Consider the following 27,585-nt stretch of genomic DNA (forward strand, 5'->3'; position numbering starts at 1 on the left):
AAAGGGACAGTTAAGTAAGATTTTCATATTTGTGATGCATCTTCCAGACCTGCGTCAACCCCAGAACCTTTTGTTTGGACTTGCCAATTATTTTACTTTGTCCCTAGGGGAGTGGGAATCTTTATCTTCCCCTCACCTAGTCTTACTCTTTAGGGGCGACATTTTTATGCCAGTCCATAGGGTATGGTTGGAGTTCTAGTTTCCTACAATGTTTGGATTAGGCTGGGTTTCCCCTTTGGGCTTCCCTGTTACTTTCTCTTGGATGAACTACTGTTCCCAAGAGTAAATAAGTATTTTCATCCCCTTTATATTTTATATAGTGAGCCAGCACATCTCACCTTGTTGAGTGCGGGGGGCGGGTGGAGGGGATCCAAAATATACCCTTTCTTACTTAGTGGTACCATTTCTGTGGCAGGGGTTTTACTTTCGTCGTATTACTCGCAGGCTGTTAAATCAGCCTCTGTAACACAGAAGGGTCACCATTCTGCTAGAATGGTGGGCTCCTTTATTCACCATTTCTCATGTGCTTGCTGTTTGAGGACCTCCCCTGCCATTCTAGGTGGGAACAACCCTAGTGGAAGGTTTCTCTTCAGCAGGAATACTTTGTATTCCCCACCTAGGCTCCAGAAGGTCCGAGAAGGCAGTAAGGAAAGGAGAAATCCAAAGCTCTGAAGCTCTTTGTCCTTCACCTTGCCTGAAAGAACAGAATTTTGGGCTGGCTGTCCCGATTGGAAAGCCAGACCGTCCCTTTCTGTAAACTGCAGGGAGAGATTGCAGAAGATGTGCTGTAGTTCCTGATAAACACTCCCAAACTGGAAGCTGCCGACAAGTCGACCACTGGAGCTGAAAGCGAAGAAGAAAAGACATCTGTTGCCGATTTCCAGCGACTGTAGAGCCTGCTGTTTAACCAGAGCCTGATGCAACCCTTCCTCACAATCGACCCAGGGCACCGAAAACGAATACTTCTACACAGAGGCTGGTGAGATCCACTTGTCACAGGACAACCTGCATTTTGAGCCATCCCATGACGTGCTGCAACCTTGCTGGGCTACAAACTGCCAATACCCTGAGATCTCAAGCCAGATTGCGGTGCATAGCCTTCCGAAGTCTGAATTCGTCTGGAACTTTGGTGGACTCCTCCTGGACCACCATAGAGACTATTTGAATCCCTGAAGTCCCCTCCAACCGGCAATATACATTTTTCATCTGGCTGCTGTAAAAAGACGCCAAATCCACAGATCTGCAACAATCCGTGAAGAAACCTTTGCTGGACGCCTCCTCGGACTACTGCTGCAAGCCCCCATCCAGTGTCCAGTTCTTTTGTCTCCAGAACAAGAACCAAGGTACCAGGTCCTGTGCGGCTGTATCCTGAAGGCATCCACCCACAAGCTCTTTTCTCCTAAAGGTACTGTGTAGGCTTAGTTATTATTAACTTAAGTCTGATGTGCATCCTGTAGGGCTGAGGGGGCGATTCAGGTGGTTGGGAGTTTGCACATACCACTTGCCCGGGCTGTTGGGGAGAAATCTAATTTCTGTGGTAATTCCCTTCTACCTTAGAGACCCCCAGCTCTCTTACTTTTTTTGACTTTAGGACTTAAATTTTAATCCTAGAGTGAGACCTTTTTTTCACTCATGTATTTTTATTTGATTTTGACTCTGGTTTTGGAGTATGACAAACTCCATAGATATCACCCTTTTGTATTGTGACAGCACCCTCAGTGCAGCGTCACAGAGAAGTCCTTCAGATTTCTCTAAAGGTTTAAATACCTTTTCTCTGAACTACTGTTTCCAAGAGCAGTAAAGTGAAATTGACATTACTTAACTTTTTCCTCTTTGTAGACCCAGCACACACCATTTTATGTGGAGTGCAGGGGGGATACTTTGCATCCTCTTGTCTACCTTCTCATGCAACATTGTTATGTTATCCTTTCTACAATTTATGGCTAGTGGCAGTGGTTTATTTTTCCTACCATTGTGCTTTACCGCAGGCCGAATCCTCGGCTGCAGTATTGCACGCACGAGTGCCCATTTTGTCAAAATGGCCCCAGTCTCATTTCGCCATTTCTTGTTGGAAAGGTCCTTCTTGAGATGCACTCTGCACGCCAAACCAGGTTTGGTCCCTTTGTTTGTTTGGTCTTTGGCAGGTTCCACTGCTGAAGCCTACCTCTGGCTCCAGCGTGTCTGGCAGGGCAGGAAGTAAGGGAGGTGCCGAAACTCTGTGCTTAATCCCCTTGGTTGCAGGAATGCACCCAAAGGTGATTGGATGGCTGGCTGTCCGGCAAGGACAGCCACCCTGCTGTGTGAGTGACAACTTAGCTGCAAATGAATTCGAGAAACTTGCATAAAAAGGCAAGGCTTTTTGCTTGGAAGGCAGAGTCGACCACTGGATGAAGGAATCCGAAGAAGAACTTGGAAGAGAAGATTGCTGCAACTCCTGGACTGTTGGTTTGCCCGGTGGAGCCCTGCTGCAGCGCTGAAGCTATGAATTTGCCATGACTAGAGAGGCCCCACAAAAGACTACTTCTCCCATGGGTTGGGGTGACCAATCAACCCCAAGACTAACTCGACTGAAACCACTCTGCTGGCTGTACTACCATTGCTGCTGCAGAATTGATGGCCAGTGAGAGGACCACCAGATGGGAGTCTCGTTTTTAAGTTGGACCCGAGCTCCAGGAAGATCCTCTGGACTCTCATGAAGTAGGACTGACCAAGCCTGAGCCACCTCAACAGAGTGCTGGACCCCAGATCCGAGGAGAGCCCTTAAAAGGTATTCGAGAACCACGGTGGTGCTGTTTGTGAGAGCCGCGAGTAGCTGAAACTACAAAGTGCCGCCGATCAGAAATCTGCCCATTGCTGCCACCAACCTTCCATTCGTAGTGCAGGAGTCCCCAGACGTCCTCCCTCTTGTCCCAACGACTGAGGACCAGGGCCAAGAGGATCTGCAGACCTACACAGGAACAGAAGCCAGCTAGAACTAATTTCTTCAAACCAAAGGTACTGTAAAACTAAGGGGACTTACCTCTTGTCGTGTAGCCTTGCTAGTTCTCAGTTGACACCCGTCTGTTTCTTTTGCAGAGTTGCTTGCAGCTTTGCCCCTCACAATCCTCCCAGCTTGTGGCTCTACAGTGATTTCATTTTCTACAAAGACTGCTAAAATATTGTGCAAGACTTACTTTCCTACCAGAAGTGCTTCAGTTCACCTAGACATTTTGCTCAATTAACATTGGCTGGCCTGGCTCCTTGAAAGACTTTTCAACTCTAACTTTGTGCTTTAACTATTCCCCAGGAAAGGTTTAATTAACTTTGCATTGGAGAGTTCAAAAAGTACTTACTGTTCAAGAATATTTGTTAACCATTTTTTTAATTACCCCTTTTCCTTTTGACACTAAACTCAGTATTGCTCTTAATGTACCAGTGATATATCAATTTACAGTGTCCTAGTTATGCAAGTCACCTCAGGGTGTAGAAAGTGTATGTGCCATCCCAAATGGATATCTACTGATTCATTGAAACAGTGTGTAGTTTTGAAGTATATTTTTGTGTTACATTGTTAGGCAAGATTGGGAGCAGTACCCTTTGGGTGCACTACAACAGCCTTGACCTCCTGGCAATAGGAACCCCAACCTTTGGTATAAGTCTGTACCACACAGGTTGTTAGTGTGGCTGCGCTGCCAGGCCCATCTCAAGAGGGGTCAATGTGAGCAGTAGGGGAGCTACAGAGATTAGTGACAAGTATCCAAATAAACAATTACACACAAGGTTCCTAGGTTAAACTATTAATTTAATTAAAAGTCCATTTGAATAAGCCTTCAGAAGGAGCAATAAAATAGTAACACAAATACACAATCTTAGTTTCTCTAAATCAGCAAGTACCCATTTGGGATGGCACACAGACGCGTCCTACACACTCAGGTGACAAATAGCTAGGACACTGGACATTAATATAGCACTGGTACATTTAGAGCAATACTGAGATGAGTGTTAAAGTAAAGATTTCAGAATAAAACAAGAGATCACACAGATATTCTGAAGCAGGTAAGTACTTTCGAACCACCAAATGCAAAGTAAATTAATCCTTTTGTGGAGGGAAGGGAGGACACAAGCAGAGGAGAGAAGAGTCATTCAGGGAGCCAGGCCAGCCAATGTCAATTGGGCAAAAGTCTAGGTGAGCTGAAGCACTTCTTGTAGGTAAGTAAAAGTCTTGCACAATGTCTTAGAAGTCTTTGTAGAAAAAGTAGAATCAATGTAGGGTCACAAGCTGGGAGGCTTGTGAGAGGTAGAAGATGCAAGCAACTCTACAGAAGCAACCAAGACAAGCCAACTGAGATCAAGTAATGCTAAAACGAGAGGCAAGTGCTCTCAAACTTTATAGTACCTTTGGTTAGAAGAAATGGTTCCAGCTGGCTTCTGTTCCTGTGCAGCTCTGTAGATCCTTTTGTTCCTGTGCCTCAGTAGTGGGGACAAGAGGGAGGACTTCTGGGGACTCCACTGCAATGGGACGTCAGAGGCAGAAAATGACAAACTTCTCTTCAGTGACACTGCCGTTTCCGCTGCTTGGGTCTCAGCAAATAGCACCACAGCGGCCTCTGATACCACTCTGGACTTTCCTCGCATCTGGGGTTCCGCAACTCTGTTGAGGTGGCTCAGTCTTGGTCAGTCGTGCTTACTTGGAGACCGGAGGATCTTCCATAAGCTCGGGTCAGACTTAAGTGGATGCACTCCGTTTGGTGTTGCTCTCCCTGGCACTTCGGATCCAGCAGCAGCAGCGGAAGTACAGCCAGCTGGGAGAATATGTGCAAACAAGTTTATTGTTCCCACCAACTCAAGGGGAGAAGTCGTCCTTGCAGGGCTTATCTAGTCTAGGAGAATTCAGAGCTTCAGCACAGCAGCAGGGCTTCACCGGGCAAACCAACAGTGCAGGAGTTGCAGCAGGCGTCTTTTCAAAGTTCTTCAGATTCTTTGGTCCAGTCGTCGACTCTGCCTTACATGCCAAAAAGCCTCCCCTTTTATGAAGGTTTCTCCCATTCATTCCAGCCCAGCTATCAATCACACAGAACGGTGGCTGTCCTTGTTGGACAGACAGCCGGCCAATCACCTTTGGGTGCATGCCTGTAACCAAGGGGATTAAGCACAGGCAGTTTCAGGCACCTCCTCACTTCCTGCCCCTGCCAGACATACTGGAGCCAGAGGCGGGCTTAACTTGTGAATCCTGCCAAAGACAAAACAAAGGGAATCAAACCTGGTTTGGCGCACAGTAAATCTCAAGGACCTATCCAGCAAGAAATGGTGAAAAAGGAAGACGGGCCATTTTAACAAAATGGGCACCAATGGGTGCTTTACTGCATCTCCGAACGCAGCCCGTGGTTAAAAACACAATGGTAGTAAAAAAGTAAACCACTGCCACCAGCCATTAATTGTAGAACGAGTAACAAAAATGTTACATGAGACAGCAGACAAAGGGGATACTAAGTAACCCCTCTAACACCCTATGGTAAGATAGTGTGTGCTGGGTCTAGAAAGTCACAAATTGCAAGTAAAGTCAATTTCACTTCACTGCTCTTGGAAACAGTTTCACCAAGAGAAGGTATTTAAACCTTTGGGAAATCTAAGAGACTTCCCTGTGGCACTGCACTAAAGATGCTGTGTGTCATAATGCAAAGAAGATGCTTATGAGTTTGTCAGACTCCAAAACCAAAAGAAAAACAGTGTTAAATCACAGAACATTACAAGAGTGGGAAAAATGTCTCTCCATGTTAAAAATAAAAGACCTTGAGTCCAGCAGAAGTGCAGGGGTATCTAAGGTAGAGAGGAATTAGCACATTTCTGAGAATTCTCCCTAATGTACATATATTTGCTCCCTTCTAAAGAAGGCTTATTCAACTGTTTAATAAATAATTGTTTAATCAAGAAACCTTGAGTGTGTTTATTTGGATATGGTCACTGAATCTGTGTGATAATCCTACAGCTCACATTGACCCCTCTTGCGATAAGCCTGGCTGCTCAGTCACTCTACCAATGTGTGTAGTACATGCTTATACCAAAAGGTTGGGTTAACTATTGCCAAGAGGACAAGGCTGATGCAGTCTCCCACAGGGTACTGCAAACAATCTTGCCCAACGCTGCCCCTGGCTCAAGTGTGTCTGGAAGGGCAGGAAGTGAGGGAGGTTTCCGAAACTCCCCTGTCCTTTGTCTATAGGAGCGCATGAACTAAACCAGTCCCGATTGGCCGACTGGCTGTCAGCCACCCTGCTGTCTGACAGCCTAGACTATGCATGATTGGGAGAAACCCGCTTAAACAGCGAGGGTTTTGGGACTAGAGGCAGAGACGACCAATGAAGAAACATCTGAAGCAGAAATCATGAAAATAAGCCTGCTACAACCTTCTGGCACTCGGGAGTACCGGTGAAGCCCTGCTGCTGTGCTGACCTTTCCAAATCGAGAGAAGCTCCAGAAGGGACAAATTCTTCCCTTTTGTTAGTGGGATCAACTAATCCCGAGACGAACTCCACTTTGGTGCAATCCCCGACTTGCTGTGCCTCTTACTGAAGAAGCCCAATGCCAGGGGTCGAGTGGCCATAGTAGAGTACAACGTCTGCCACAGAACGAATCTGGCCATAAGCGCCAGGAGCCTCCCAAGGACACTCCAGAAGCAGGAAATCCTGATTCAGAGTCCCCTCACCAGAGTCCAGGACCGAAGTAGCAAGGAAAGTCCAGTCCAACCAGATATTTGTTCAGAATCGGTGCCGTTTGTGAAGCGCTGAAACCGCAAAGTGCCACTGAATCTAATAGCCCGTAGCTGCCGACCACCTTCCGTAGTACTGCCACAGGAGCCCTCCAGATATCTTCCCTCTTGTCCCCACAACTGAGGCTCAGGAACCATGGTCTACATGGCTGTAGCAAGACTGAATCGAGCTGGACCACTTTTCTTCTAACCAGAGGTACTGTTTGGGCTTGGGAGTAACTTACCTTCTTGCTTTAAGTCATGCTGTCTCACCTGAGATTGACAATGCTTAACTTTGAGTTGATTTCAACTCCCTTTCCACCGGCTTAACAGCGTGTGTGCCTACAGTGATTTTCTGAACTATATACCTTGTGTGCAAGACTTATCCAAGAAGTGCATCAGAACTATTGACTTAGTCCAAATGACTGGTTGACCAGGCTCCCTAAAGGCACCTTTCTAAACGCATGGATTTTGGCATTGCTTGGACCCTCATAGGGTGAAATGTGTTGAACACTTTCTGCTGGGAAAGGCTTACCCAGACTTCATTGGAGGATTCCCCTGGTCCTCAACATTAGTAAATGTTCTATCCTTACTATTTTCCCATCACATCTAGATAGAAATGTGAATGTCGGCATCTGCCACACTTAAATGAAACTGGGGATGATGACCAGTGCTGCACTTGGATAGAATCGTGATCACTGGCCTGCCTCACGTCTAGACAGAATACTGAAGATTAGTAAGTGCCACACTCAGATGGAATAGCGAATGATCGCAAGCATCACAGCTAGACAATTGCAAGGACAGCAACACCAACTATCCAATCCACTAACAATTTCATCTCTCTGCATACACCTCTCAAACTCTAACCAAGCAACCACAAACCTAAACACAGCAATCCGCACAAACTTCATTACACTGCAACAACAAAACAAGCCACACAGACTTGCACTACAGCACACAACTACCGACCGTAAAACACCCCAAGCCCAGACAACGGACCCACTGAGCTGAGGCTGCAAACAGCATATCATTGCTCTCCTGCACTTTTCCAGCTTTCTACCACTAACTCACCCCCCCTTCTCCCTTTTTCAGAGCCGCCAGAGCGCCAGGGGAGCACTCTGGTGGTGACAGTGCACGGTACAAATATCCTTTAACATTAACTAACCCTACCTTTCAGAAACTCAAAGTCTAAAAAGTATAATGGTGTTATATATTAATGCAATACTATCCTTGTTATTGAAGTAACTTGAAGATGTAGAAGCAAAGTATTGGTATCTCCAAAGAGTATTCACCAGCTTTATTGATTTTTGAAAAGTAATTCTAAAGTTTTAATTGACTGTTACAAACAATTGCCTTTTAAAAGAATACTTAATCGGATTTACAAAATATAACTATTTATAACTGAAACCTTGAGTGTTAAGTGTTACTTGTATTGACAGATTTCTTCTGTACAGCTCACATTCACCCATCAAGATAGGCCTGGCTGCTCAGTCACACTACCAACTTGTGTAGTACAGACCTACACCAAAAGGTGAGTTACCGAATACCAAGCCGATCAGTCTTGTGCACTCACACTGTGTGAGACTACACCAATTCTTACCCAACACTTACCTTCCCCAAGATTAATCTTGGCCTACTTGTAACCCTTTAGTTTACAATACATATTGTTTCTTTGGACCATATGTATGCTACAATGTCTTTGTACCAAGCTACAGCCCTTTGCCTCCCAAGATAAGCCAGCCTGCTCTGTCTGCGCTGCCAAATGTTCTCAGGTCGTACAGCCTTATACTAAGAGGGCAGTTTTTTTTACTGCTTCAGATATGGCAGTATGAAGACCTTAGTTGGACTTTTGAGAAACTGTTTTCTTCTGTATTGTGCGCCTGTTAGGACAAAGTACAAAACTTGCTGTCAAGATCCACAAAGGAAAATTATTCATCCAAATCGCTTACCATAAAAAAATTGGTATATTATTAATTACTTACTTCAAAGCTTTTGCGCAAAGCATCAACACCAAGATAAAAGAGCATTTGCCAGGTTTGCTCCTCCGCACGTAGCTTCTGCCAAATTCGGTGTAGCCTTTCATAAAGATGAATGCCTAGACAAGTCAAAACCTCTTCTTGGGCAATGTCGATTGTCTTTGCATGCCTTTCTCTTCGCCTAAAAAAAAAAAAAAAAAAATTGAAATTAAAAATACAAGAGAAATCCCCCAAAAAATACAGAAAATGTAAATAAAAGATGGGCAATGCCAACAAACTTTAAAAGATGAGTGCCATAACGTGGACACGAAAATCAGTCTGGACTCTTCGGGTTGGTGCATGAAGCTAGTGGTCAAGACTGCAAGCTAGTAATACTCAACCTTAATGGCTATGGCTCCTGCCACTATATTTGAAGTGCCAAGGTACAAAAGCATCACTACACGGAAAAAGGTTATGGTTCCGCTGACAAAGCACAACCCTTTTGCATATATCTAGTGGGACCATGTGAGTCGCATATGACCAAAGCGCTAGATTTGGTCTTTTTTTTTTAAAGGAAGCTGCCAAAATCAGAATGCAAAACTAATTAAAATACATATTTTAAATAGTTAATTGTAATTTGAATGTGCTTGTTTTGTATTAGTACATCCCTTAAAATATCCTGGCTTCAGCTGCTTTGTAAATTACAAAATCTGTGACACCATCAATTGAGAATTTGGTACTTATCCAATACTAATCTCACCAGTAACACCAGTTTATAGATAAAAATACAATAGTTTCAGTGGCCTTTTATGGCAGTCATACCTTTTCTGACAATTTAAAAGCTCCCAAAAAATCTAAATTAAAAATGTTGCACTGCTTCTGTCAAAGTACTGGTTTGACAAAGAAGCCTGCTTTATTTAGAGAATACTACGAGTGACCAGCAATGGGAATGGTAGTTTTTGGGAAAATCTTTAATTTTGTAACCTAAAGTTTTATTTTAAGGTAAAGTCAAATTTTAGAATTTCGTCTAGTGAACACATTTAGCCTAAGTAAATATTGGTGGTCTTGGTTCTTTAAAGGGATGGTCTAGTAAAAATGTTTATTTAAAAAATAGATAGGCAAAATAAAAAATACTAGCATTCTCCGTTTTAAAACTTCCTATGTAAAATTTTGAGCTATTCAAGCTCAAAATTCGCAAAAGCAAGCACATGGGCGCATCCATTTTGTGAAATGGAGGCCCTCCTGTGCTGGCTTTTGCTTTTGCGGCAATAATGAAGGAAAAGCCAGCCAGCTGTAATAAACAAAGGCTACCGCTGGGTGGCTTTCCCTTCATTAGTGCTGTAGGCGGAGGACGGGGACCGGAGACCAGAGCAGGAAAGCTGCAGCTGAATCTCGGTAAGTGCTATTTATTTTTTTTTTTTTTAAAAATAAGCACTAGCTGCGGTTTTTTTTCTAAGTTTTCCGGGCTGGAGGAGCCCGGAAAACGTAGAAATAAAACCGCAGCTTTGAAAACTTATTTATGTTTGCGGTCGCTTTTGAAGCGACCGCAAACATAAATACGTTATTGTGTTGGAAAACGCTGCTTTTTTCTTTCCAAGTTTCTCAGGCTCCTCCGGCTCGGAGGAGCCCGAGAAACTTGGAAAGAAAAACCGCAGCGTTTTCCAACACAACCGCGTGTGTTTCTGCCTGCTGTGGCTATCACTTTGGGTCTCCGGTGCTCCCAGGGGAGCACCGGAGACCCAAAGTGAAAGCCACAGCAGGCAGAAACACACGCGGTTATGTTTACATGCCGCGTAGTGTTTCTACCTGCAGCTGATTTCCCATTTGGGGCTCTCAGGCTCCCCGTGGGGAGCCCGAGAGACCCAAATGGGAAATGCAAAATGCTGCGTTGTCTGCCTAAATCTGCTTTCCCATTTGGGGCTCTCGGGCTCGGGAGCCCGAGAGCCCCAAATGGGAAAGCAGATTTAGGCAGAAACAACGCGGTTGTTTTCCGCAATGCCGCGTTGTTTCGAGCCGGAGAAGCCTGAGAAACTTGGAAAGAAAAACCGCAGCGTTTTCCAACACAATAACGTATTTATGTTTGCGGTCGCTTCAAAAGCGACCGCAAACATTGTCAGGAAACTGAAGTAGTGGGATCCTGCAGGAGTGAAGCTGGCCCACCTAGCCCACTAAGCCTGCCTGCTCAACAATCCTGCTTCTTTAAAACTATTGGCCAGGCAAACCCAAGGGGAAAGGGGAATGGAGAAAATAACAAAAGACAAGAACTCCGACTGCAGGTACTTCAGACCGTCTTCTCGGAAAGTTTTGACTCAGATGGGATGTTCCTAAAAAGGAAATACAACTTTAAATATATCAGTCTTCTAATCACTACCGACTACTCTCTAGATTATATTTTCTCCATTTACATTTACCTGTTGCCTAAGCTTGATTTGCCAATAGGCTGCTTCAGGAAGATGTATGTTGACTGTAGATACTCTTAGCGATATCTCTTCTATTTGTCTTTCTGCTCTCTTGATCTCTTTTAATAAAATATACCCAAAAAAATATTTGTTACTATTGTCTATTATACCTTTTGCCGTATGCTCTAGGAATCATATACTCTATAAATATGTGTAGGTAATTACCTTTTGAATTCTGAAGAATCTTTGTAAAATATTCAGCTGTAAACTTTTTATACTCCTTTTTCACATTCGGAGTGCTTTTCAATAAATGTCTCTTGCTACACATGTATTTCTTCTGAATACTCTCTTAATCGAGGAAAACAATTGTTCGCAAAACGCTGCGCAATCAGGCTGCAAACGCTGTCCTTAAATAGATTTCTCTTCCGTTACGAGCAACGAATAAAAAAAATGAGGAAAACAATGAAAATCCAAAATGGCTGCGACGCACGCGCGACGTCGTTAGGTCCTTTCCTCTGAAGCGCGCTTGCAAATGCACTGAAATACGCGACGCAGGCTCGAAAACAAAACGAACCTGAAGTTAGTTAAATATATATTAATAATTAGGTTAAATGTTTTTAAACACGATACGAACCGCGCACCTTATTAGTATTGAGAAAAGATAAAAATGTACACAAAAATGAATTGCTGAACCTTCTTTATATATAGTTCATTAAAGATTCCTTGACTATTTCTTAATAAATAATATAAGGATTCTATTGTTCAAAAAACGAAATGCTCAATTGAAAGTCTTTAAATAATTAACATTTCAAAATTATTTGAGTCTTCACTTAAAAATTCAGAAGTCCACTTAGCTTATCTTTATTCATGGAACTTGACTCTTCTCTGGCTCAGCAACTGAATCTCACTGGAATTCTTCTTCTGCAGACGTCTCCTGTTACTTAACTACAATTACTACTATATTATTGGAACTCTTAAAAGGATATTACTCTCCTTAAAAATGAAACTTTAAATGAATTTTACTGGAGCTAACTAATATGTGACCTACTCTGAAGCATACTTTAATGAAAGGCAGTTGAGAATTGTTATTACCATTCTAATGACATCACAATGCTGCGTGCTGTGAACTGAACCAATCACTATTGTGAAAATGTTCCACCATCTTGGCTTGGGGGCATTTCATCTTTCTAATTGAAAGTTAGTTAAGGGAAATAGAACAAACTAAAAGAAATGCTCTATTCACAAAACTAAATTTATCTAATATTTCAACCACCTTCCCTTTCTAACTTTCCTGGAATTGTTTTTGACATACCCTATTCTCCTAAGAAGATTGTCAAAGTGAGGTACACAATGTGAGAACCTGAAACATAAATACAACGTTTTCAAAGCTGTGGTTTTATTTCTAAGTTTTCCGGGCTCCTCCAGCCCGGAAAATTTAGAAAAAAAAACACAGCTAGTGCTTATTTTTAAAAAAATAAATAAATAGCACTTACCGAGATTCAGCTGCAGCTTTCCTGCTCTGGTTTCCGGTCCCCGTCCTCCGCCTACAGAACTAATGAAGGGAAAGCCACCCAGCAGTAGCCTTTGTTTACCACAGCTGGCTGCTTTTCCTTCATTAGTGCCGCAAAAGCCAGCACAGGAGGGCCTCCATTTCACAAAATGGATGCGCCCATGTGCTTGCTTTTGCGAATTTTGAGCTTGAATAGCTCAAAATTTTACATAGGAAGTTTTAAAACGGAGAATGCTAGTATTTTTTTTTATGTTGCCTATTTTTTAAATACAAATTTTTACTAGACCATCCCTTTAAATCTTTTTTTCGATCAATCCGTTCCCCATGAGCTGATTAAAATTATGTATGCTACAGTACTTTACTGCTGTGCATTAACGTTTTTTAATTGGTGAATGTTTTAAATATGCTTCAGATGTATTGAATACTTACAAATATTCATATTTATTACTTTTAGTATAATATATTTAGTTGCCATTGTATATGTATAACAAACCTCAATTTGGTAAGGGGAAGTAAGAAATAGTGTGTTGCGGGCAATTGAGGTGACTCCATTCCTGGTTAGTAGCCTGCACTTTGAATTATTTACCTTTGGAGCATTTGTACAAGAATAGCAGCATAGTATAAATACAATATGTCATGGTTTTACACAAGTTAGATAGAATGGACAGGTGAACGTGAAATAAGGGCTAACAAAGGTGGGAGGATGCACCAAGTTAGCGGAGTGTAAATCATATTTGTCCAACAGCCAAGTTTTTAGAAGTTTCTTGAAGGCTGGGTAGGGGCATTAAAAAAACAAATTACTGTTCAGTAAGCTTGGGGAAGCATCCTTGACTTCTGCTCCATTTACTGGCAAGAACACCATTGGAATGTTCAGTTATCCAGACTTAGTCTGTGTTACATGCAATTTAATTAGTCAGAATGTCATTAATGTCCGTGACATAACGGAAGTAAGATTTAAGAAAAAGAAAAGTGTCACACTGTCCTGAAGATTCTTTTAGTAAAAAGCTTGTTTGGTACCTTGGTAGCAGGTCAGCAGTAGTTTATCGGATAGTTAATTGTGAACGACTTACCTATTGTTAAAAATCTTTTGAAATAAAAAAAAAAAGTAAAAAAATGTTTTGTAATCTTAATTTATCTCAAGACAAAATCCTACAAGGAACAGGCAAATGGAAGGTGAGAGTATGCACCAACACAGTGTTAAGATGTTCAGAATTAATGACTGAGAAAACAAAAATTTGCCATTTTGACTTAAATAATAAAAAGGCACTGCACACCAAGAGTTGCATACACAAAAACCAAATGATGCAATTGCACAGCGAGCAGCTGCTGAATGAATCACTTCAGGCTCATCTTATTCTCTGCCATAAGTTATCCAAAAATACTCACTTGAGTGCAAACAGGAAAACCCAAAGAGCAAAATCAATGCAGCCCGATATATAAAGCACATTCATTCGCACATATTAAAACATCAATATAAGTAAGCAAAGCGCTAGATAGCCCACTCTAGCAAACCACGTACTCATACCCTCCAGCAAACTCTGGCTCGGCCCGACCCAAAAGATGAGCGATGAAGTCGGTCTCGCAGCAGACATGAATGTGGCGCTCGTGCGGACAGCAGCGCAGCCCTTCGTACAGTGCAGCACAATACCCCTTCTCTTTACTGCAGTCTAGCTCACCAATCAGAATATTGTAGGCTCGAAGTACTTTGTTTTTGCAGTCTGTGCAAAACCTGAATAGAAAAATGGGAAAAAAAGGATTTTAGGTTGGATAAACATTCAAAAATAAGTCAAGGCTACATGTCGAACATTTCAAACAAATGTGTTTCAAAAAATGAAGGCACTCGAGCCATCCGTTTCTGCATCCAAGATTGCTGTGCAGAATCCTTCCGCATCTGCAAAGCATTAGAGTTTATCATCACAGGAAACTTTATGCCTTTATTTGCTTGAACCTTTCAATTGAACTACAAGCCTCGGAAGAAGAGCCGGTTGAGCTCACACGTGTCAGGCTGTTCTGATCTTTCCAAATAAACATCAGACTGCAGTTAATGTTTGCACTTTCTTGGCGCAGAGTGTCTTGGGACCCTTTGTTGTTTCAGAAAATGAACGTTACTCAAAATAAAGTACACTTTCAATAAACAAATTGACACATTCACTGACTAGAGATTGGTTGATGCATGCAGCTCATGGTTGATGCATGCCGCTCAGCACCATTGCTTAAGGGTTTGTAAACCTAACCTCCACCCTTTTAACACGTTCATTGGCTTTCATGTTCTAGGACAGATTTACAATGTCACTTAGGGCAGAACAAAACATCCAAGTAGTGTTCACAAGAACCAAACAATTCAAGTATATATGAAGCTGCACCGCTCCCCCCCTCCCCATCTTAAACTATATTACCTGTGTTTCCGTAGATACGTTTCTAATGTTTCCAACAGACAACTAGAATCTATTAAAACCACTTCATCTCTGCACTCCTGAGACATCAGCTCCCATACGTCCATCCAACACCCCCTGAAGAACAAAGCATTGAGAAAACACTTGTAAGCAATACATTCTGTTTGCACAATTCACACATTTTGTATTTGTTTATCATTTATATCGCACTCCAAACCCTGAGGTAACTGGGCGCTTGAAAAACAATGGTTACATACAGATAAGGCAGGCATATTACAATCCATTGTAGAGACAACAGGGGGGCCCTGGTTACAGGGTTTGTAGAAGATAATATACAGTAGTATGACAAACAAAAGATGAGCAGAAGCATAAATAGACAATGCTCAGCATGGTGGAGGCCCCTTAGTGATGAGACTTGTTGCTCAGCCAAGTTTTTCTACTGGCTTTAAATGTGAGGAAGGACAAATACAATGACAGTCTGCGTTCGATAACCTAGTAAAATGTGCAAAGAACAAACTTCTCCATATCATGACACCACCCATTATCTAATCCAGAAAGAAAAAAATTCTTGCAAACATGCTTTTGAAAACGAAAGTTTGTTTTTGGTAGACTTAAATTGGCATTCAGTATGTACCCAGTCAGGCACTACCCTTGGTCCAAAACTTAACAAAATTGATCTGTACCAGTTCCTGGCCACCCTTTTCTCTTGGTTACCCAACTAAGCTCTCTCACTATCCGGCCCAGTTGCTTTTAACCGTTCGGGACAATTCTCAGAAATGTGCTAATTCGCTCTACCTTAGACACCCGCCAGTAACTTTGCTGGATTTTGAGGACTTGATTTTTTTTTTTTTTTTAACTTTGAGTTGTAACCCTTTTTCCCACTCATGTATTTTATTGTGATTTTGAACACCGTTTCTTTTGGTTGTGGAGTCTGACAAACTCCATAGGCATCATCTTATACATTGTGTCACAGCACCTTCAGCACAGTGGCACAGGGAAGTCTCTCAGATTTCCCAAAGGTTTAAATACCTTCTCTTGGATAAACTACTGTTTCCAAGAGCAGTAAAGTGAAACTGACTTTACTTACCATAGTAACTTTCTAGACCCAGCACCCACTCTTACAATAGAGTGCTGGAGGGGTTACCTAGTATCATTATGTTACCCTTTTCGCACAGAATGGCTGGTGGTTTTGTTTAAACTACCATGGTGTGCCTATACCGCGGGCTGCGTTTGCAGCTACATTAAAGCACACACAGGAGCAATCTTTGTCAAAATGGCGCCCCGTCTACTTTCGCCATTTCTTTGTGGAAAGGTCCTTCTTGAGATTTGCTCTACGTGCCAAACGGCCTCTGTTCATTTCGCCTTTGGCGGGGTTCACGAGTGAAACGTGCCTCTGGCTCCAGGGTCTCTGGGATAGGCAGGAAGTGAGGGTGGTGCCCAAACCTCCCTGTGCTTAGTCTCCTAGGAGACCCAAATGCACTAGGATACTCCCCCCCCCCCCCCTCATGTCACATAATATCCTGTTAGGATAGTGTTATGGAGATGTATCATTTTTATGTTAATGTTAAAGGATATTTGTACCACGCACTATCACCACCGGAGTGGTCCCCTGGCGGCTCTGAAAAAGAGTGAGGCGGGTGAGTTAGTGGGAATGAGCTGGAAAAGTGCAAGATAGCAGTGATGTGCTGTTGGCAGCCTGAGCCCGGTGGGTCTGTTGGCTGGGCTGGTTTGTTTTTTTCGGTTGGTAGTCTTGTGCTGCTGTGCAAGTCTATGCGTGATTTGTTTTGTTGTTGCAGTGTAGTGAAGTTTGTGCGGTTTGCTGAGTTTAAGGCTTGTGGTTGTGTTTGGTTTGAGAGGTGTATGCAGAGGAGTGAAATTGTAAGTGGGTTGTTATTGATTCATGATAGCATGCTTATCAAGGCTTGGCAGGAGAGTCGTATATCAATCATTGAATAACATCTCTATCTAGATGCAACGCAGGCTACGTTGAGGATTCCAACTAAGTGCTGCCTATTCAGACATTTACAATTATATCTAGATGTGGCACATGCTAAGCTTAGGAGTTCCCTCTATGTTATGTTACTTGGCATTTATATAGCGCCTTTTGTATCATTGGTATGATCTCAAAGCGCTGGTAGGTTGAACGCCCTCGAGAACCGCAGTTCAGTCAGAGAGAATGTGGATTGGTGCGTGGGCGCACCGGATGTGTGCAGCTGGTGTGGTTGTTGCATGAAAGCCGCTTCTTAGCAGTAGGTGTGGTGCTGAGGAAATCAGTTGGATGTGTTCAGTCTGGACGGTGGACACCCAGACTGAGTTCTGGCTGCGTTAAGCCTGAAGGGACACTTAAGATAGCCGGGATGAGCTCAGCTAGCTGTGTTTTATTAGGATGATGTGGAGTTTGTGGGATCATGTTAATTATGAGAACAGCTAGACCGAATGCATCATAGTACAGCTGTGTTCTAGTTGAATGATGGTGTATAGGAGAGTAAGCGTAGTAGTTTCAAATGGCGAGTACCAATAACACGCCTGTGATCAAGAACAAGAGCAGGACAGGGGGCGTAAATTTAGGCACAATTTCTAAGTTCATCAATACCACAGTTACGCTATTAGGCACATTTTATAGATTCAACTTTACCACAGTGACTATACTACAGAGACACCATTAGGCACATTTTCTAAATTCAACTATACCACAATTACTCTATTAGGCATACTTTCTAAGTGCAAACTTTGGCACTGTGACGCTATTAGGCACACTTTCTAGATTCAACTTTAGCACAGTGACACTATTAGGGACATTCAGTGATGTTGGGAATACCTTCTAAATTGAATTTTATGGGACATGCTGCCATTTACAATTCTGACTAAGTGTGGGACATGCTATCATTCGCAGTTCTGGGGTAAGGTTATGTTAATGTCAAAGGACATTTGCGCCGCGCACCATCACCACTGGAGTCTGGCACTCAGGGTGAATTAGTGGGAATAAGCTGGAAAAGTGCAAAAGAGCAGTGATGTCCTGTTGGCAGCCTCAGCCCGGTTGGTCAGTTGACTGGGCTTTGGGTGTTCTACGGTCGGAAGTCGTGTGTTGTTGTGCGAGTCTATGTGTGTTTTGTTGTAGTAGTGTAGTGAAGTTTTGCGGATTGTGTTTGGTTAGAGTTTGAGGTGTATTCAGAGGGGTGAAATTGTTAGTGGATCGGTTAATTGGCCTTGCTGTCCTTGCAATTATGTCTAGGTGTGATGCTATCATTCACTATTCCATCTAAGTGTGGCACTTGCTAATCTTCAATATCCTATCTAGATATAAGGCAGGCTAGGCTAGTGATCACGTATCCATCTAAGTGTGGCGCATGCTAACATTCCCATTTCAATCTAGATGCGACGCAGGTCAATCATCAGTTCTCTCTGCGTGTGGGACTAGCTAACATTGGCAAGTAAGTTAGTGTGTAATGCAATGCAACATTTACAGTCCAGCTGTGAATGGATACGAGCTGGTGGTCACAAATCTCCAAGTATGCATGGTGTAAGTCTATGACAGTCTACGTTATGGAAAGGTAAGGTAGAGTGGCGAGGTCTTTCTCGAGTAAAGTAATTGCTCTACACCCCACCCATGCCACACAGTTTGTGTTGGTCTGTTGACTGCTAGCTTGATTGGCTTCCCCTGCGGACACCTGCTGACACGTCTTGGAGCCGCCAATGTAGAAGCTGTCCTTAGCCGCAGGGGTTGCCAGGCAAAGGGCTGCCCTGGGAAGGTCAGTTATGGCCAGGTGAATGTACCAATCAGGGGAGCAGGGTGGTTGGAGGGGGGGCGGGTGGGACTGGTAAAAGGCCAGACACAAACAAAGGACTAAACCCCACAGACTGCACCCTTTGGATGCAGCCCAGTACAGAAAAACGGGCTCAGAAGCCAAAACACACTAGGCAGACACCAAATTAGCATACAGTGCTCACCCAAAAATATAAACACAAATAAAATTAGAAAACTTTTATAATAAGAGCCAACCACTCACACCACTCCAAAAGAGTGCATAAAGCAGGCCAAAAACGGATTACAATCATTGTGAAACCATTCAATCAACCAGCCCCTAAAGTTGCTTCCAAACTGGTTTGCCTGCCACATCCTTCCACATGGCTGTTCCACAAAGCAAATGCTTCATCCCTTTTCCTGGGGAGAACCCCAGCACTTTTTGCTGGACTTCTGGACCTTGGTCTTTGTACCCTGATTGAGTGGAGTCTTTTTACACTCATTCATTCCGATTTGCTCTTACTCTTGGAACATTGTTCTCCAGTTTACTTTTACTAGTGTATAGTTATACTTTCCTCCATATCTCTTAAGGCATCTGTGTTTTACTTTTGCTGCACACAGCTCCTTATGGGTAGATTTGAAGGGAACCCTTTGAGATTATCTTTATCCTTACCAACTACAGTTGGTAAGGACCGAGGGATACTTTGTAGCCCTCCAACAACTTTATACTTTGAGATAGTAGCACACCCCACCTTATGTGGAGTGCTAAAGGGATACCTACCATCCCACTTTTTTCTGTTCCTGTGACTTACTACTCACAAAGACAACCCTTTAGTAATGGCTGGTGGCAGTGGATGTGTTTTTACCGCATTTACCTTTACCTAAGGTACCGTAGGGTGAAAAGGTATTGCTTACCTTAAACCAAGAAGTCGCTCCAGAATGTTAGAGTCCACAAAGAGGTGTCCACTCTGAGCTCAGACCCAAGCTGTCAGCTTGTGCCCCTTTTGTGAGTCCTTTAACAGGATCTGCAACACAGTATTAATTCTTCTAGCATCTGTTAGGTAGGATTTTCATATCAATGATAAATCTTCCTGACCTGTGTCAACCCCAGAACCTTTTACTTTTACTGGTGGATTATTTTTACTTATAACGCTGCGTGGGAACCTTTTTCCAAATTCGCAGAATCTTTTACTCTCCATAGTGTCTTTTACAAGTTATCCTCTGACAACTTTTTGGCAGTAAGTGCTTATTGTTGCTAGGTTGCCCTAGGGGCTCCCCTTTTAACTTTCTCTGGCTAAACTTGCGAGAACTAATGTTCCCACGGATAGAAAGGGTGTTTGGATCCCCTTTACATTTTATTAGGTCAGACCAGGCCACCACCTACCACCCCGCCTCATGTGGAGTACTGTGTAGATGCAGAGTATGCCCTTTCTCATTTTAAATTTAAACATTTATGTTACAAGGACAAACTTAACTTTAACGGCTGGTGGCAGTGAACCTTTTTATTAATTTGGTGCACCTTTACCGCAGGCCATTTGCACAGCCAAAGACACCATGGGTGCTCATTTTACCAAAATGGCCAGTCTGCCATTTTAGTGTCCTGGAAGCTGAAGAGGTAGTCGGCCACTGAAACCAATACCGAAGTGGATGAAAGAAACGTGGCCGAGACGATTTCCTGAAACTGGAGAGTCTGCTGTGGCCCCTTCTTCCAATCGACCGGGGGACTCCAATAAAGACAACCCATAGCCTGTTAAGACCTACTAGACTCAAGACCATCTGCATTTTGAGCCATCCTATGTCGTGCTGCGACCTTGCATGCTCCAATACCCAAATACCCTGGGACCTAACGCCATTGTGTGGTGCACAGTCTTCGGATTTCCTAATCTGACTGAATCTTTGTGGACATACTGCTGGACATCAAGAGACGTCAAAGAGTCCGAAAAGTGCCATCATCAGAGTGCTGTACCTTGCAAACTACAAGAATCTGACCGGCGATATTCTGTTTTATGTGCTCCTGAAAAGGTGCCCAAGTCAGAGCTTCATCCAGCCGCAAAGAAACCCTTGCCTGCTGAAAAAGCCCATCCAGGGTCCAGTCTTCTGTCCTCCTGACAAGAAATGCAGTACCTGGATTTTTGGCTAGAGATCCTGAAGTCATCCTGCTGAAAACTCTTCTCCTGTGCCGAGGTACTGAGCTGGCTTGGGTATTTACTTACCTTAAGTCTCTTGAGATTCCGGTGTAGTTTTGGGGTGTTTCACCTAGGCCAACTGCTGGACGCCTCCTATGGTGTCTTCTCTGAAGTCCCTGGACCCTCAACTAACTCGTAAAATACTTATTTCAACAGTCTTCCACTGGAACTCTGAACCTTGCCTGCAACTGAGCCCCAGCTCACTCCGCCTACAGCTGGCTCTTAGACCACTGGGGTCCCTCTTCTGCCTCAGAGAACTCATGTACTAGAATTGGGAAGGGCTGGATACTTTAAGGGGACTGCCTTGAAAAGAAAAACCAAGTGTTGAAAAAGGTTGACCTACTTGTAAATGAGTCAGTTGGTAACATTAAACTCATAGTTACAAAACGTTATTACTTACCTTAGAGAGGTTTTGCACTTCTGAAAAGTATATATAGGACTTACTTACCTTGAATAAGCTGTGCACCTTCTTAAGTATTCTAACAGTCTTACTTTCCATAAAAATTATTTCACCATTCTAACAGAAAGTAGGTAAAGAGTTAACACAGTCAACTGAATTGGGTTCCATTCTTCCCAAAAGTAATGTTGGTTTCACTTGCTATTTTGGTTAGGATAGTTGTACGAGTGTCCCCAATTGGGTCTTGCTTCCCTCCCGCCCCCCGACTTGCTGTTAGCCTGTCCAGAATAAGTCTGCCTTCGTCATACTAACCTTTCAGGTTGCTAGTAGCTCCTTACAAAAAAAATATAGGTTTTACTTACCTCGATAACGGTTACCCCAAAATAAGTTAGTTATTGCTTCACTTCGTCTGTGAACTGAAAAGCAACTAATTTAATATTACATCCCAAGGTCCAACTCCACTAGAATAACTTCTCCCGAATCAGAGTAATAGGTTTTTACTGATCCCAGAATAAGTGTGGCACTATTAAGAAAAATAGTTTGTCCAATTTTATTACCAAGTGTTTTCTTGCTAACCGTCACACTGTAACTCACAGGGTCTGCTACCGTTGAGTAACCGTAAAGTAAACTGAAATAACGTATGGCTTTACTCCCCAAGAATAGGTGTGCTCTATACTTAATGCGTATACAAAGGTCTGCGTTCCCTAGAAATTGTGTTAGATTTCTAAATAAGGTCTATGCTTTGGCCTGTGAACTTTAAAGCATAGTGTTGTTTTCATAATTGTGGTTATATATAATGTGATCGTACTTATTCCCCCTCCTTCTCCCCCCCCCCCCCCCCAAAGAATTATCTGGGCCGGCTTATATTTAAATTAACCATTTATTTTTACAATACATATGGTTTCAGTGTTTCTTTGGACCATTTGTATTACAATTTCTTTGTACTGATTATGCTCTTTCTCCCTGCTAAAATAAGCCTGGCTGCTCCGTCTACGCTATCATGAACTCAGGTGGTACAGCCTCATATTAAGAGTGGAGTCTTGTACTGTCAGTTGAATGGCTTTACTAAGCCCTTAGTTGGACTGCAGAAAAACTTTCCCAAAAGCAACCTTACCTAGTATCCACAGGAACATTTGCTGTTCTGCTGCTTTGTAAGACTGAGCCCTCCCCTAACTGACTTCATAGTTAGGGATCACACTTTAAAAGCTTTAGTTTGTACAGAAATCACCTCTAGAATTTGAAGCTCTGCTAATTTTTGACTAACCAACCTTTCTTTCCTAAAAGACCATCTTATAAAGTTTTGCTAACTAAATACAATTACCGTAAATCGGTCTGTGCGCAGTCATACCGATAATACGAGTGCCAAACACTATTGGACCGCAGCAACTACCAACTAAGCAGTGACCTTTGAAAAGTAACTAAGTAATCCTATACATGGATCCAAGTATTTTAAGACATTCCTTGTGTAAATAAATATTTTAATTAAAGCATTGGTTTGTTTCCTTGGACTACTGTACTAACTGGGTTCAGTATACTTACTGACAGATCACATCTTCCTCCTATGAAAAGCCTGACTGCTCTGCCACTCTACCAATGTTCCTTGAGTAGTAAAAGCTTATACTAAGAGTTGGTGACCTATAAACCAAAAACGGATACCCAAAATGATTAGCAATTGGTGCAAACCTCTCCCAGTGCCCTTCAGAAATGTTCAACCCTAGGAGTTCTGTGGTTTGTGTAATTAGTCCTGAACTAAGTTGTGTTCCATCTACTGCCCTGACCGGTTCTGGAACTTCATTAGCTATTGTTGGCACTCCTAAGCTAATTGCCAAGGAACTATCCATACAATTTCCAATTGCACATGAGTCCAACACAGACACCCACATCTCAATCCACCCTTTCAATACAAGGATACGTTAATTGTGATGTAGCATTGAAGATCAATTTGTTTTTGCCACCATCTGACAGCTTCTGGTTGATGCTAAAAATCTTCTGTGGGGAGGCGCCGGGGACGGGATGGACGAGCTGGGGGGCTTTCTGGGACAATTAACTCTGAAGTGACGGCTATCACCACAATATAAGTAAAGATTTTCCTTTCGCCTTTTCTCTTCCTTAGGTAAAGGAGGGCTGACCGGTCTTTCTCTTACCAGACTTTTCACTTCTTTTCAACCTACATCTAGCTTGGGTCGCTCACTACGTATCCAGGACCTCCCCTCAGGAAATAATCTCTTGCGTTCCTGAAGTCTCACTTAATCTTGCATCTAACTTTAACACAGGAGCTATCAATTCTTCACTAGAATCTGGTCTTTCCACCACAGCCATCAACGCATCGTTTAACACTTCCCTTACACCCCTATAGAAAAGAGAAGAACTCTTCTCAGGCCATGCGCTTTCCAGAACTAACTCTCTAAATTGGGTGATATAAACCGACAAATCTCGATTTCCCTGTGTTTCTAATAAACTCACCATCTACACTTTCAGTTAAAGTCAGTCTGTCAAACATCTTGCTGAACTCTGCTTTAAATAGTTCCCCAATCCAACTCTCTCATTTCTCCTCCAACCAAAGGAACAGACCAAACACCTGACAAAAAAACATTTTAAAAGCCACTTCAGCCCTTTCATTGGGAAATGACTGGTATACACATGTAATGCAATTTACATTGCATAAGGAAGGACTTGAACTTCTGATGATCTCCAGAATAATGCTCAAGTGTAGCCAACGGAGTTGTAACTAGAGATTGTTGGTAAATCCCCACCTCTCTTTTCCACACCTCTGCTGACACCTCACCCTCCGACTCTGGATATAACCTGGAGGAACCCTGCTCAGACTCCATCTTGAACCACTTTTTTTTTCCTTCACCTGCACTATGCTTGCACACCAAAAGTCTTAACTCCTTCATCCTAGCACTACTCAGAAGCCTCCTTACTCGACTTCAGCATTTCTTCCCTTATCTCTGAAAACATGTTTGCCAGGGAACCTAAGGACCAGTCTGATTCTGATGCCATCTCTGCTCGGGCAGGGATTTAACGTGGGCCTTTCATTCTATCAGGTCCCTGTGCCGAAATCCTGCAGGAGCAGACAAATAGTCTGGAAAGCACACAAATATTGGTTGAACAAAGATGGAGAACGCATTTGGTGACATGGAAAAGATTTATAGACATATTTGTCGTCTGGAGAGGAACAAGAACAGATGTGGACTTATTCCTCGAGTATTTAAATTCAATAAATGAAAGAATAAAATTCAATATGGAGGTGAGCACTCTAAAACTGCATTTCCTGGATGTGGAACTTGAGATTGGACCGAAGGCCTAATAACAAACACATCATAAAAAACAGATGTTAACAATACATTACACTATCTGAGCCACCACCCGGATCACCTACGTAACAACTTACCATACAGTCAATTTCTACGCCTGAAACGCACCATATCACCACCAACATTGTAAGGTGAGAACCTAACAATGACCGAGAAATATAGAAAACGAGGATACCCAAGAAAGATTATTGAAAGAGCAAGCGAGAAAACAGACTGACAAGGAATGAGCTATTAACCCCTAAGGAACACCATTCATATATGCATTGAGATATTCAGGACAAAGCCACCACATCACCCGTATGATTAAGAACTCAAGAATCATCGGTATGGATCCTCAATTAAAAAAGTTGTTTCCTAAACCTCCAATCATAGCATATAAACGGGGCCGCAACTTTAAGAATCAACTAATTCAAGCAGAAAGACCACCAAAGGATAAACAATTGACACTACGAACAAGAAAAACAAAAACCTTTCCCTGTGTAAACTGGACACTGCAACATCATCATGAAGGGCACCCATGTAAAACACCCATACAATGGTACTAAAATCAAATTAAGAGACTACACTACATGTGACCATCAATAGTGTATGGACTGAGCTGTCCCTGTGGGATATTTTATGTCGGCCAATCGAACAGGAAAGCCAAGGAACGCTGGCATGAACACAAGAGCAACATAAGGACAAATATTAGGTCACCAGTGGCCGTCACTAAAATGAGAAAAAAAACATTTCACAACTGAAAGTAATTTTCCTCGAAGGTGTGAAGAGAGCCCCACGAGGCGGTAACCATACAAAACGCTTAAATCAAAGGGAGTTGTACTGGGTGGAAAAATTGAACCGCTCGGCACCTAGGGGCATGAATGAGGAGTACAATTTAGGAGTGTTTGTGAATAATTGCGACAAACAATTTGAAGTGACAATGAAAAAGAAAATGAAGTATCAAAATGCATTTATCTTGAGGAGCTGAAGATGTTTGACAGAGAAAAAACGTAACTCAACCCGTTTCTCACATTGATGATGTATGCAACTTTGGTATATAAATGTGATTGATGTAAACTTCACTAATCAATATATAAAAAAATATCAGATTGGGAGCACATTCTGTATCTCACGATTGCTCGTTTCCCTGACATTTTAGTCTTTAGTTACATACATAGAGATTTGCTATGAGAGAATGAGACATTAATAAACGTACCTACAAATCAACAAATGAATCTTGGGCAGATCAACACACGAGGTAATGAGGATGGGGAAGGAAGATATTCAATAGTTTCAAGGTAAGCGATATAACCAAACTATTTAGAACACGGGTATCTTGTTCTACGTCACGGGATAGTGTATGACATCACGCTGTAACAACGTGAATAAACAGAGTGTGGCTATTTTGCGGCATCTGAGACGCCGCGATTAAGACTGCTGCAGGAGTCGATCGCTTTCCTGAAACCCAAATAACACAGGTGAGACACTAGAACTATAGTTTCCTTACACTTAAGACCTAGTAATACCCAGAATGGGCACACTAAGTGATTTCTGAAACGACGCCCATGGCAGATATTTGAAAAATAGTACCCCAAGCTATGGAATAGAGGAATGCTCAATCTGGCATTTACCTTTTTTTTTCAGCAGACTATTGACGTATGAAGGATCTATACCAATCCGAACAACCCAGGGTGTGATGACAACAAGTACAACACATGGGTGTAAGAAACCTTTTGAGTTAATAAAAGCAAGCACATGATTTAAAGCACTTAGCAAAATACAATAATGGTTCCTACATTTACTTTACAGGAGACTGAAGGGATTGTAAGTGGGAATATGACCTAAATGGATCCCAGAGAGCATAGCAATTGGATATCGGTGAGGAAATGCGCACTACCTGTTCCATCTGAGAGATTCAAAAGACAGGTGAATTTTGAACAAAGTAATGATATACTCTGATTTTTATAATAATAATTTGGCATTTAGATAGCGCTACGAATCCTCAGGTATCGGAGCGCTGCTCATTACCCACGGTGTGTGGTGTTCATTTATCGACCTCGGAAGGATGAAAGGCTGAGTTTGGCCCCGCCGGGATTCGAACCTGCGTTAGCAGGATCTGCACGAATGTCAAAGCGAGCACTCTACTCACTTTAAACACCCATTTATGGGTTTGTTTTTACTGGTAGTTAGTTGGGTTACCTGGTTTTGTTTTGTGTTTTTGGTCTTCACAGGAAACATTTTCTAATTCACTGAAGAATAAACCTTACTGAATTTAGAGTATTCAGGTAATTATGATATAGAAAAGAGTGACAAATGATTACATTAACAATAAGAGACAATAGTAAAATGTTAATAACCTGTTATAGATGAGACCACAAAAGTCGTTAAAGGGAATAGACAACTCCTGAAGAAGGGTGCCAATACACTCCGAAATGTGTAGAGACACAAGTAAAGGATTGGACATTCAATAAGAAATTGTTCCGAGTCATTATTGAATGTTTAATGATATGCAAATTAAGACTTGTAACTGTCTATTCCATTGTGAAATGAACCAAGTGATGAACTTTCATATTGAAAATGTGTTATAGCAGAAATACAAAACATTTTTCCAGTAAAAACCCTTTTTAAAAAAAGAATACACGTATGAAGAATGGTAGGATTAAAATTCAGAATTTAATATCCAATATAATTTACTAATTGATTGTTTATACAATACACTGGGTGTGCAGGGGATGGGAGAGATCCACAAGCTTGTGGACATAGGTTTGATAAATAGTTGTACAACCCAGTGTCAGGGTTGCTATTCTCCCCGGCACCCCATTACTAATTTATTAAATCAGTTAATCGCCAATATTGAAACAGGAGTACACTAGGACAACCGACACAGACAGAACGGAGTCTTTCACAAGCCTAACAGCCTCTGGCCCAACAGTGATTTCTTACAAAACTCTAAACTTTGTGCCATCTAAAAAAGTACCTTCACTCC

At 42.4% G+C, this 27,585-nt stretch overlaps 1 protein-coding gene across 4 annotated transcripts in view; it reads right to left on the reverse strand.

Moving 5' to 3' along the window:
* The window catches only part of GGNBP2 (gametogenetin binding protein 2), a 347,388-nt gene that overhangs the window by 162,932 nt on the left and 156,871 nt on the right, over positions 1 to 27,585 (reverse strand). For 2 of the 4 annotated variants that reach the window (XM_069614701.1, XM_069614699.1), the window contains 3 exons: positions 14,982 to 15,095; positions 14,105 to 14,314; positions 8,704 to 8,878 (listed from right to left, as the gene is read on the reverse strand). In XM_069614701.1, coding sequence (XP_069470802.1) covers positions 8,704 to 8,878; positions 14,105 to 14,314; positions 14,982 to 15,095 — 499 coding nt within the window. The remainder of the gene's footprint in view (positions 1 to 8,703; positions 8,879 to 14,104; positions 14,315 to 14,981; positions 15,096 to 27,585) is intronic. The other 2 variants (XM_069614703.1, XM_069614700.1) reach the window with 1 other exon arrangement.

The sequence above is a fragment of the Ambystoma mexicanum genome, chromosome 9, assembly GCF_040938575.1.
Source record: "Ambystoma mexicanum isolate Mex_15411 chromosome 9, UKY_AmexF1_1, whole genome shotgun sequence".
NCBI classification, from domain to species: Eukaryota; Metazoa; Chordata; class Amphibia; order Caudata; family Ambystomatidae; genus Ambystoma; species Ambystoma mexicanum.